This window comes from Carcharodon carcharias, chromosome 10, assembly GCF_017639515.1.
Source record: "Carcharodon carcharias isolate sCarCar2 chromosome 10, sCarCar2.pri, whole genome shotgun sequence".
Classification (NCBI taxonomy): Eukaryota; Metazoa; Chordata; class Chondrichthyes; order Lamniformes; family Lamnidae; genus Carcharodon; species Carcharodon carcharias.
In genome coordinates, this window is record NC_054476.1 from 94057324 (window position 1) to 94069821 (window position 12498).

The window sequence follows — 12498 nt, forward strand, 5'->3', positions numbered from 1 at the left end:
ACATCTTTGTCCAGCTGGTTAGGCATTGAAGTTACTCAACAACTTAGATTTGACTCAGCCTTTATTTACCCAGGGGAGTTTCTGGAAGATCAGCATTCCTGTGACTTGAGTAGGAAACTCATTGTGCCCAGTGTTGAAACTGAATTTGAAAACTGTATACAAAAGTATCAGAGCTTTCCTCAGTATCTCAGCATGTGTTGTAACTGTACTGGGAATGTTTGGTGGTGACAGTGTAGAGGGAGCTTTACTCTGTATCTAACCCCATGTTGTACCTGCCCTGGGAGTGTTCCGTCTTCACCCAAGAGAATGAGGATGAAGTTATTGAACTCAAGGAGAGAGACTGCGAGGTTCTTAAGCAAATTGATATAGGGAGTGACAAGGTATTGGAGGTGTTGGCAGGCTTAAAAGTGGACATATCTCCAGGTCCGGATGATTTGTGTCCCAGACTGCTGAGGGAGGCAAGGGAGGAGATCGCAGGGGCTCTGACCCGAATTTTTAATTCCTCTCTGGTCACAGGGGAGGTGCCAGAGGACTGGAGAACAGCTAATGTGGTTCCACTATTTAAGAAGGGTTGTAGAGAGAAGCCAGGGAACTAAGTCCAGTGAGTCTCACGTCAGTGGTAGGGAAACTATTGGAGAAATATCTGAAGGAGAGTATCTATCTCCACTTGGAGAGTCAAGGTTTGATCAGGGATAGTCAGCATGGCTTTGTCAGAGAGAGGTCATGCCTAACAAATTTGATAGAATTTTTTGAGGAGGTGACCAGGTGTGTAGATGAGGGTAGTGTAGTTTATGCAATTTATATGGATTTCAGCAAAGCCTTTGACAAGTTCCAACATGGGAGACTTATTAAGAAGTCAAAGGCACATGGGATACAGGGTAATTTGATAAGGTGGATTCAAAATTGGCTTAGTTGTAGGAGGCAGAGGGTGATGACAGAAAGCTGCTTTAGTGACTGGAAGCCAGTGTCCAGTGGTGTACCACAGGAATCTGTGCTGGGTCCCCTGTTACATGTCATTTATATAAACAACGTAGATGACTGTGTGGGGGGTAGGATTAGTAAGTTTCAGATGACGCAAAGATTGGCCTAGTGGTTAACAGTGAGGTTGAGTGTCTTGGGCTACAGGAAGATATAGACGCGATGGTCAAATGGGCAGATAAGTGGCAGATGGAATTTAACCCTGAAAAGTGTGAGGTGATACACTTTGGAAGGAGTAATTTGACAAGGAAGTATTCAATGAATGGCATGGCACTAGGAAGTTCTGAGGAACAAAGGGACTTTGGTGTGTGTGCCCATAGACCTCTGAAGGCGGAGGGGCAAGTTAGTGGGTGGTGAAAAAGGCATATGGGACACTTGCCTTTGTCAGTTGAGGCATAGATTACAAAAGTAGGAAGGTCATGTTGGAGTTGTATAGAACCTTGGTGAGGCCACAGCTGGAGTACTGTGTGCAGTTCTGGTCGCCACATTATAGGAAAGATGTGATTGCACTGGAGGAGGTACAGAAGCAGTTCACCAGGATATTTCCTGGGATGAAATATTTAAGTTATGAAGAGAGGTTGGATAGACTTGAGTTCTTTTCATTGGAGCAGAGAAGACTGGGGGGGCGACCTGATCGAGGTGCACAAGATTATGAGGGGCATGGGCAGGGTGGATAGGGAGCAGCTGTTCCCCTTAGTTGAAGGACCAGTCACAAGGGGACATAAGTTCAAGATTAGGGGCAGGAGGTTTAGGGGGGATGTGAGGAAAAACTTTTTTACCCAGAGGGTGGTGACGGTCTGGAATGCACTGCCTGAGAGGGTGGTGGAGGCGGGTTGCCTCACATCCTTTAAAAAGTACCTGGTTGAGCACTTGGCACATCATGACATTCAAGGCTATGGGCCAAGTGCTGGTAAATGGGATTAGGTAGGTAGGTCAGGTGTTTCTCATGTGTCGGTGCAGACTCGATGGGCCGAAGGGCTCTTCTGCACTGTGATTCTGTTTGATGGGGATAGTGTAGAGGGAATTTTACTCTGTATCTAACTCCATGCTGTACCTGCTGTGCATTGTCCCTCTTGTATAGGTTGATGTTTTCCGTTATTGTTCATTGAGCTGCGAGTCTATCTCCCTGTCCTGTAGATGGTAATGTGAATAATTAGCCCTGTCAAGTGTTGATTGTTGCTTTGGATGACTGTGTTATTAATCATTAACCAGCTGAATATGTAAACAACCTTCCATGCTGGAACTGCACCTCCGTTGTCTGAATTGAATTGGCCCTGCCGGGGCCTGGTGTCCAACAGGAGTTAGCACTTCAACTGTCTCCCAGCCAAAATCGCTGACTGTCGCTTGATGTCACAGACGTGAGAGCACAATTTGCCCTGTGCTACTTCTTTAAGATCTGTCCAACACTGATCACAAGCCCATGTTACAGTAACATCATAACTATGAATCTGAATCCAATTGCATGACAGTGCTGTGAATGGAGTTGATTGAATTCCCTTTTTTCCCTCTCTAGTACCTAGAGTCAGTGCATCCACTTCTGGATGATGAGCAGTTCAAGCGAATGCAGGCTCTGGCACAAGACTTTGAACGGAAGGTGGGTCCAAGACTTCAGTGGTACCTGAAGCTGAAATCCTGGTGGGCCACCAACTATGTGAGTAAATGTTTGTCAAATGATTCAGTGGGGAAAGGGTCAGACTTGCTCGATCCATATTCAGCCTGGTGCCCATGATCGAGCTGAAGTCACCACGTGATTATCCAAGGCCAGTCTATAGGTACAGCTCTAAACACAGGACCATTGGCCTCACAAGCCTGACTCCTAAAGCTGCTGCCTGATTGTAAAGATGCACCGTGAGGTGGTCAGGAATGGCCTCTCACTGAAGGCATGTCAGGTGTGAATGGCCACACTCCACACTGTAGGTTGTGGCTGTGGAATGAACTGACTAACCACCGCAGATTCCACCAGGAATGGAAGAAACTCTCTCACTTCCTCTCTCACCATTCTCTTTCACTCTCCCCCCCTTTCTCTCTCTCTCTCTTTCTCTCTCTCTCTTCCTGTCTTGCCCTCCCTAGTTCCTTCACCCTTCCTCTCCCTCTCTCTCATCTCTTTCTCAATTCTGTCTCTCTATCTCTTTCTCATGTTCTCTAACCAGCTCCCACCGTTTCAATATATTATGTAGAATAAGTTGGGCTCAAAGAGAATATTTAACTTTCAAAATAAACCGCATAGCGATTCTCCCTCACTCTCTTTGCTGAGAGAACAATGATAGTGGGCACTTGTAGACCGGCTCCAACTCACTTCTGTGTTTGCTAGTATTTCCTATCCAGATGTGAAGACTAGCAGTTTGGGTTTATGTGGACCCATCTGCCCCTAGACCCATCAGTTAGCAGCTTCTGGGGGCTGAGCTAGCGGAGTTTGAATGTGTGACACTGTCTGCTTTGACTTTGCTCTAACATACAGGTCAGTGACTGGTGGGAGGAGTATGTCTACTTGCGAGGCCGAGGACCCATCATGGTGAACAGCAATTACTACGCTATGGTGAGTTCCACCCTCAGGAGTTCAGTTCTCATCTGGGCAGCGCCAGCTCCCTGATGCCACAGGGTCAGTCCTTGGCGGGGTGGGGGGGTGTGGTTGGGGAGGGCAGATTCTCTCGCTGCCGGCAGACGATGGAGATTTCAGATTGTGGGGGGTGCTGCTGGGAGTCTTGTGTCCAGGTTGGGCTGGGATAGGAATTGATTGTGTCCGGGTCGGATATTGGGGCCCCAGGAGGTGACAGGCTGGCCGCACGATTTTAGCTGTCATGCACATCGCATGGTGACAGGCCCGCTTGCAGCTGAGTTAATATCAGCAGTGGCGGGATGAAGCCCTTAACTGCTCATTAATTGGCCACTTAAGGGCCTCACTTGGCAGCGGGACAGGAAGATCAATCATTGGCCTTCTGGCCCAGAACATCTGCAGGGGTACTTCTGCACATGGGTGTACATGTGGATTTGTGTGTCTGTGTCTGTACATGTAGGTTTGTGTGTGGGTGTGTGAGTCTGAGCATGCGGATTTCTGTATCTGTATGTGTCTGTGCATGCGGGTTTTTGTGTGGGTGTGTGACTGTGCATGTGGGTACGTGTCTGCGTGCAGCTTTGTGTGCAGGCGTGTTTCTGTGCATGCAGGTTTGTGTGTGGGTGAGTGTGCTCCGCATGCAGGTTTGTGTGTATCTGTGAATGCCAGTTTTTGTGTAGGTGTGTATGTCTGTGCTTGTGGGTTTATGTGTGGGTGTGTATGTCTGTGCATGTTGGTTTGTGTGTGGGTATGTGTCTGTGCTTGTAGGTTTGTGTTGGGAGTGAGTGTCTGTGACTGTGGGTTTTTGTGTGGCTGCGTGCCTGTGCATGTGTGTCTGTCTGTGCATGCAGGTGCATGCCTGTAAGTGTGGGATGAGTGTGGCCTGTGAGTGTGGGTTTGTGTGGGTGAGTGTGCCTGTGCACGCGGGTTTGTGTGTGGGTGTGTGTCTGTGCATGTGGGTCTGGGTGTGGTTGTGTGACTGTGTGGGTTTGTGTGCAGATGCATGTCTGTGCGTGCAGGTTTGTGCACGGGTGAGTGTGCCTCTGTGTGCGGGTTTGGGTGTGGGTGTGTGTGTGTGTCTGTGTGTGTGGGTGTATGTGGGTTTGTGTGTGGAGGTTGGTTTGTGTGTGCATGTGTGTGTCTTTGTGTGTGGCTGTGTCTCCGCGTGCAAGTTCGTGCACGGATGTGTGTCTGTGTCTGCGCTGCGGGTTTGTGTGTCTGTGCGTGTGGGTGTGTGGTCTGCCCGTGCGGTTTATGTGTCTGTAACTTTGTCTCAATTAATGGGTAATAATGGTAATTTATTTTCAGGATTATCTGTACATTATTCCAACGTGGAAGCAGGCAGCTCGAGCTGGGAACACCATCCATGCCATGTTACTGTACCGGCGTAAACTTGATCGGGAGGAAATTCGCCCTGTACGTAGCCTCCCATTCCATCATCCAACCCTGCTTATCCTTTCACTGTCCCCTCACCCACATCTCACTGCCCCTTTCCTATCCTCCAAAATAATCCTCCACCTACTGCCTCCCTCCCAGGGTCACCTCCTCCCTAACCCCATACCACCCGTCCCACTTCCCCACTCCCCCTCCCTATCTACCCACTGCATTGCCCCACCCACTCCACTGCCCTCTCCCTCTTCCTGCTGCACTACCCACTGCCCCCACACTCGCACTCTCACTCATTTCTCCTCCCAGTGCCCACTCTGTCTATCTCTTGTTTGTCCCTTTTCCAACTCTCTCTGTCCCTTTTTTTGTTCTCCCCTATCTCTCTCTCTCCTGTTCTCTCTGTCTCTCTCGTTTCCCTTGTGTCATATATTTTATACCTTGGAGCTATACAGAGATGACACCAGTTTCTATGTGTGTAACAGGTTTTTATTCACAGTGATTTAACATGTCAACTTCATGCTTCAACTCTATCCTCCAACAACTTGTACAGTTTGTTTGCTTTTCTCTGAGTCCACACACAGCCTTTACTAATCAAGCATAGTCAGCATCGATAGTAAACAGCCTCACGTAATCAAGCCCAGAACAACTGAACATGACACCCAGCACCCTTCTCTCTCATTCTTCTGTCTTTCATTTCCCTCATCAATTCCTGCCTTCGCTCCTTATCTAGTTCCTCTCCCGCTTGCCCATCTTTTTTGCTTGTTTCTCTCCGCCAAATCACTCCATCCCTCCCTTTCCTCCCCCAAAAGTGTTTGCATGAACCTCGAGTTAATTCTTAATTCAAATTTTCAAATGAGCGCTAATGAAGTTGATACAGATGCAAACTCCAAGTGACTTTCCTCAGTGACGCGGGTGGAGAATATAAAGAGCTGAAAGAGAAGATCAGATACCTCTACTGATGTTAAAACATTCATTCACACTGTCAGTCAGTAATCCTTCTTCCAGTATCACTGTCCCACACTCCCAAGACAGAGACATAATGGGGTAAAGCTCCCTCTACACTGTCCCCATCAAACACTCCCAGGGCAGGTACATCACGGGGTTAGATATAGTGTAAAGCTCCCTCTACACTGTCCCCATCAAACACTCCCAGGACAGGTACAGCACGGGGTTAGATACAGAGTAAATCTCCCTCTACACTGTCCCCATCAAACACTCCCAGGACAGGTACAGCGCGGGGTTAGATATGGAGTAAAAGGCACAATGTGAATGGTGTGTGAAAGTGTTTGACTCTCTATAATTTTGATAACTTTTTAAATCCTGGCTGATTTTTCTGTCTCCTTTTTCTGTGTTTCTTCCTCTTTCTCCTTTTCCCTGCCTTCCCTGCCTTCCCTACATCAAATTGGACTTTTTCTCCCCGCCCCCTGCCCCGACATCCCCTGTCTTGGCTGAGAGTTTTTGGGGCACTCTGCTGGCGTGACACAGGTTTACATGACGGGATCAACAGTTCCTCTCTGCTCCTCGCAGTTTGAGTGTCTGTTTAACACGACCCGCATCCCCGGCTTGTACTCAGGTAAGAGGGTGACCAAGGAGGAGGGGAGGGGGGACAGGGCTGTCAACAGTAACACCATGCAACTGCAGTGGGGGCAACGAAGCTTCAGTGTGCTCAGAGATAGCCTTGCACGGCACTCTCTGCTGGCTTCAGTGACTGCAGGTTATTTGAGAAGTCTCACTGGACTATTCTCACTGAATGGATGCCCCTGTGTAATGTCACCTCAAATCCTGCTCCTGGCAAGGGATTAGTGTCAATGTCTTGTTTCGGAGCTGTTTTTTGTTTTATTGCCTTTGTGTGTCTCTTTCTCTCTCTCTCTCTCTCTCTGGCGTGAACTCTTTGTGATTTGTGTGCTCCCTCCATTTCATACCCCTCCTCTCCTCCCTGCCCACCACCACACCACCCACCTCAATTACAGTTTTTTTTATTTACTGTTGTATGTTTTTTGAATCTTCCTTTCAGCTAATGGGTCAAAGTGCAATCCCCATGTGCTCCTATCAGTACGAACGTATGTTCAATTCAAATCGTATTCCGGGTTTAGAGACAGGTACAGTTACACCATGAAAAATCTCTCTACCTCTATCGTATGCCCTTTAACTGCTTGCTACCATTTGCTTCATGTCACAAATTTGAAGGCTAACAGGTCACTGCGAAACAAACTGGTGAGACCTTGTAAAAGAGGGCGAAGGGGCTCCAGTGTGTGTGAGAGAGAAGCCGAGGGGCTCCAGTGTGTGAGAGAGAGGGTGAGGGTGCTCCAGTGTGTGAGAGAGAGGGTGAGGGGGCTCCAGTGTGTGTGAGAGAGAAGGCGAGGGGCTCCAGTGTGTGAGAGAGAGGCCGAGGTGGCTCCAGTGTGTGAGAGAGAAGGCTAAGGGCTCCAGTATGTGTGAGAGAGAGGGTGAGGATGCTCCAGTGAGTGAGAGAGAGGGCGAGGAGGCTCCAGTGTGTGTGAGAGAGAAGACGAGGGGGCTTCAGTATGTGTGAGAGAGAGACATTGTGTGTGTGAGAGAGACATTGAGCATGCGAGAGAGAGAGATTGTGCGTGCGAGAGAGAGATTGTGCGTGCGAGAGAGAGATTGTGCGTGCGAGAGAGAGATTGTGCGTGCGAGAGAGAGAGAGATTGTGCATGCGAGAGAGAGATTGTGCGTGCGAGAGAGAGATTGTGCGTGCGAGAGAGAGAGAGATTGTGCATGCGAGAGAGAGATTGTGCATGCGAGAGAGAGATTGTGCATGCGAGAGAGAGATTGTGCGTGCGAGAGAGAGATTTTGCGTGCGAGAGAGAGATTGTGCATGCGTGCGAGAGAGAGATTGTGCATGCGAGAGAGAGAGAGATTGTGCGTGCGAGAGAGAGAGATTGTGCGTGCGAGAGAGAGAGAGATTGTGCGTGCGAGAGAGAGAGAGATTGTGCGTGCGAGAGAGAGAGAGATTGTGCGTGCGAGAGAGAGAGAGATTGTGCGTGCGAGAGAGAGAGAGATTGTGGGTGCGAGAGGGAGAGAGATTGTGCGTGCGAGAGAGAGAGAGATTGTGCGTGCGAGAGAGAGAGAGATTGTGCGTGCGAGAGAGAGAGAGATTGTGCGTGCGAGAGAGAGAGAGATTGTGCGTGCGAGCGAGAGAGAGATTGTGCGTGCGAGAGAGAGAGAGATTGTGCGTGCGAGAGAGAGAGAGATTGTGCGTGCGAGAGAGAGAGAGATTGTGCGTGCGAGAGAGAGAGAGATTGTGCGTGCGAGAGAGAGAGAGATTGTGCGTGCGAGAGAGAGAGAGATTGTGCGTGCGAGAGAGAGAGAGATTGTGCGTGCGAGAGAGAGAGAGATTGTGTGCGAGAGAGAGAGAGATTGTGTGCGCGAGAGAGAGAGATTGTGTGCGCGAGAGAGAGAGATTGTGTGCGCGAGAGAGATTGTGTGCGCGAGAGAGAGAGATTGTGTGCGCGAGAGAGAGAGATTGTGTGCGCGAGAGAGAGAGATTGTGTGCGCGAGAGAGAGAGATTGCGTGCGCGAGAGAGAGTGATTGCGTGCGCGAGAGAGAGAGATTGCGTGCGCGAGAGAGAGAGATTGCGTGCGCGAGAGAGAGAGATTGCGTGCGCGAGAGAGAGCGAGATTGCGTGCACGAGAGAAAGATTGCGTGCGCGAGAGAAATTGTCTGCGCGAGAGAGAGAGATTATGTGCGCGAGAGAGAGAGATTGTGTGCGCGAGAGAGAGAGATTGTGTGCGCGAGAGAGAGATTGTGTGCGCGAGAGAGAGAGATTGTGTTCGCGAGAGAGATTGCGTTCGCGAGAGAGAGATTGTGTGCGCGAGAGAGAGAGCTTGTGTGCGCGAGAGAGAGAGCTTGTGTGCGCGAGAGAGTGATTGTGTGCGCGAGAGAGAGATTGTGTGCGCGAGAGAGAGATTGTGTGCGCGAGAGAGAGATTGTGTGCGCGAGAGAGATTGTGTGCGCGAGAGAGAGAGATTGTGTGCGCGAGAGAGAGAGATTGTGTGCGCGAGAGAGAGAGATTGTGTGCGCGAGAGAGATTGTGTGCGCGAGAGAGAGAGATTGCGTGCGCGAGAGAGAGAGATTGCGTGCGCGAGAGAGAGAGATTGCGTGCGCGAGAGAGAGAGATTGCGTGCGCGAGCGAGAGAGATTGCGTGCGCGAGCGAGAGAGATTGCGTGCGCGAGCGAGAGAGATTGCGTGCGCGAGCGAGAGAGATTGCGTGCGCGAGCGAGAGAGATTGCGTGCGCGAGCGAGAGAGATTGCGTGCGCGAGCGAGAGAGAGATTGCGTGCGCGAGAGAGAGAGAGATTGCGTGCGCGAGAGAGATTGCGTGCGCGAGAGAGATTGCGTGCGCGAGAGAGAGAGATTGTGTGCGCGAGAGAGAGAGATTGCGTGCGCGAGAGAGATTGTGTGCGCGAGAGAGAGAGACTGTGTGCGCGAGAGAGAGAGACTGTGTGCGCGAGAGAGAGAGACTGTGTGCGCGAGAGAGAGAGACTGTGTGCGCGAGAGAGAGAGACTGTGTGCGCGAGAGAGAGAGACTGTGTGCGCGAGAGAGAGAGACTGTGTGCGCGAGAGAGAGAGACTGTGTGCGCGAGAGAGAGAGACTGTGTGCGCGAGAGAGAGAGACTGTGTGCGCGAGAGAGAGAGACTGTGTGCGCGAGAGAGAGAGAGATTGTGTGCGCGAGAGAGAGAGAGATTGTGTGCGCGAGAGAGAGAGATTGTGTGCGCGAGAGAGAGAGATTGTGTGCGCGAGAGAGAGAGATTGTGTGCGCGAGAGAGAGAGATTGTGTGCGCGAGAGAGAGAGATTGTGTGCGCGAGAGAGAGAGATTGTGTGCGCGAGAGAGAGAGATTGTGTGCGCGCGAGAGAGAGATTGTGTGTGTGTGCAAGAGAGAGAGATTGCGAGTATGCGTGAGATAGAGATTGTGTGTGAGAGCGAGAGATTTTCTGTGTGACAGAAAGAAATTGTGTGTGACAGAGAGAGATTGTGTGTGACAGAGACAGATCGTGTATGAGAGATTGTGTGTGTGTGTGAGAGAGAGAGATTGTGTGCGTGAGAGAGAGAGAGATTATGTGCGTGCGAGAGAGAGATTATGTGCGTGTGAGAGAGATTATGTGCGTGTGAGAGAGATTATGTGCGTGTGAGAGAGATTATGTGTGTGTGAGAGAGAGAGTGTGACTGTGCGTGTGTGAGAGACTGTGCATATGAGAGAGAGAGAGACTGTGCGTGTGAGAGAGAGAGATTGTATGTGAGAGATTGTGTGTGTGTGTGAGACAGATTATGTGTGAGAGAGAGAGATTGTGTGTGAGAGAGAGCGAAATTGTGTGCGAGAGAGGGATAGATTGCGTGTGAGAGTGAGAGAGATTGCGTGTGAGAGAGAGAGATTGCGTGTGAGAGAGAGAGAGATTGCGTGTGAGAGTGAGAGATTGCGTGTGAGAGAGAGAGATTGCGTGTGAGAGAGAGAGATTGCGTGTGAGAGAGAGAGATTGCGTGTGAGAGAGAGAGATTGCGTGTGAGAGAGAGAGATTGCGTGTGTGAGAGAGAGATTGCGTGTGTGAGAGAGAGATTGCGTGTGTGAGAGAGAGATTGCGTGTGAGAGAGATTGCGTGCGAGAGAGAGAGATTGTGCGTGCGAGAGAGAGAGATTGTGCGTGCGAGAGAGAGAGATTGTGCGTGCGAGAGAGAGAGATTGTGCGTGCGAGAGAGAGAGATTGTGCGTGCGAGAGAGAGAGATTGTGCGCGCGAGAGAGAGAGATTGTGCGCGCGAGAGAGAGAGATTGTGTTCGCGAGAGAGAGAGATTGTGTTCGCGAGAGAGAGAGATTGTGTTCGCGAGAGAGAGAGATTGTGTGCGAGAGAGAGAGATTGTGTGCGCGAGAGAGAGATTGTGTGCGCGAGAGAGAGATTGTGTGCGCGAGAGAGAGATTGTGTGCGCGAGAGAGTGATTGCGTGCGCGAGAGAGAGATTGCGTGCGCGAGAGAGAGAGATTGCGTGCGCGAGAGAGAGAGAGATTGCGTCCACGAGAGAAATTGTCTGCGCGAGAGAGAGAGATTATGTGCGCGAGAGAGAGAGATTGTGTGCACGAGAGAGAGAGATTGTGTGCGCGAGAGAGAGATTGTGTGCGCGAGAGAGAGAGAGATTGTGTGCGTGAGAGAGAGAGAGATTGTGTGCGCGAGAGAGAGAGAGATTGTGTGCGCGAGAGAGAGAGAGATTGTGTGCGCGAGAGAGAGAGAGATTGTGTGCGCGAAAGAATGAGATTGTGTGCGCGCGAGAGAGAGCTTGTGTGTGTGTGCGAGAGAGAGCTTGTGTGTGTGTGCGAGAGAGAGCTTGTGTGTGTGTGCGAGAGAGAGCTTGTGTGTGTGTGCGAGAGAGAGCTTGTGTGTGTGTGCAAGAGAGAGAGATTGCGAGTATGCGTGAGTTAGAGATTGTGTGTGTGAGCGAGAGAGATTTTCTGTGTGACAGAAAGAAATTGTGTGTGACAGAGAGAGATTGTGTGTGACAGAGACAGATCATGTATGAGAGATTGTGTGTGTGGGTGAGAGAGAGAGATTGTGTGCGTGCGAGAGAGAGAGATTGTGTGCGTGCGAGAGAGAGAGATTGTGTGCGTGCGAGAGAGAGAGATTATGTGCGTGTGAGAGAGATTATGTGCGTGTGAGAGAGATTATGTGCGTGTGAGAGAGATTATGTGCGTGTGAGAGAGATTGTGTGTGAGAGAGTGTGACTGTGCGTGCGTGAGAGACTGTGCATATGAGAGAGAGGCTGTGCGTGTGAGAGAGAGGGATTGTATGTGAGATTGTGTGTGTGTGTGTGTGAGACAGATTATGTGTGAGAGAGAGAGATTGTGTGTGAGAGAGAGCGAAATTGTGTGCGAGAGAGGGAGAGATTGCGTGTGAGAGAGAGAGATTGCATGTGAGAGAGAGAGATTGCGTGTGAGAGAGATTGCGTGTGAGAGAGAGAGATTGCGTGTGAGAGAGAGAGATTGCGTGTGAGAGAGAGTGATTGCGTGTGAGAGACAGATTGCGTGTGAGAGAGAGAGATTGCGTGTGAGAGAGAGAGAGATTGCGTGTGGGAGAGAGAGAGATTGCGTGTGAGAGAGAGAGAGATTGCGTGTGAGAGAGAGAGAGATTGCGTGTGAGAGAGAGAGAGATTGCGTGTGAGAGAGATTGCGTGTGAGAGAGAGAGATTGCATGTGAGAGAGAGAGATTGCGTGTGAGAGAGATTGCGTGTGAGAGGGAGAGATTGTGTGTGTGTCTGAGAGATTGTGTGTATGTGTGAGAGAGGGATTGTGTGTGTGAGAGAGAGATTGTGTGTGAGAGAGTGAGAGATTGTGTGTGTGAGAGAGGGATTGTGTGTGTGAGAGAGGGATTGTGTGTGTGAGAGAGAGTGATTGTCTATGGGTGAGAGAGAGATTGTCTGTGGGCGAGAGAGATTGTGTGTGGGCGAGAGAGAGATTGTGCGTGGACGAGAGAGAGGTTGTGCGTGGGCGAGAGAGAGAGATTGTGTGTGCGCGAGAGAGAGAGATTGTGTGCGCGAGAGAGAGAGATTGTGTGCGCGAGAGAGAGAGATTGCGCGA

At 50.3% G+C, this 12498-nt stretch overlaps 1 protein-coding gene across 3 annotated transcripts in view; it reads left to right on the forward strand.

The window, feature by feature from the left end:
• LOC121283188 (carnitine O-palmitoyltransferase 1, liver isoform-like) overlaps nucleotides 1-12498 on the forward strand; it is a 440711-nt gene that overhangs the window by 13543 nt on the left and 414670 nt on the right. For all 3 annotated transcript variants that reach the window (XM_041197423.1, XM_041197425.1, XM_041197426.1), the window contains 4 exons: nucleotides 2492-2629; nucleotides 3437-3514; nucleotides 4838-4945; nucleotides 6930-7014. In XM_041197423.1, the coding sequence (XP_041053357.1) occupies nucleotides 2492-2629; nucleotides 3437-3514; nucleotides 4838-4945; nucleotides 6930-7014 (409 nt within the window). The remainder of the gene's footprint in view (nucleotides 1-2491; nucleotides 2630-3436; nucleotides 3515-4837; nucleotides 4946-6929; nucleotides 7015-12498) is intronic.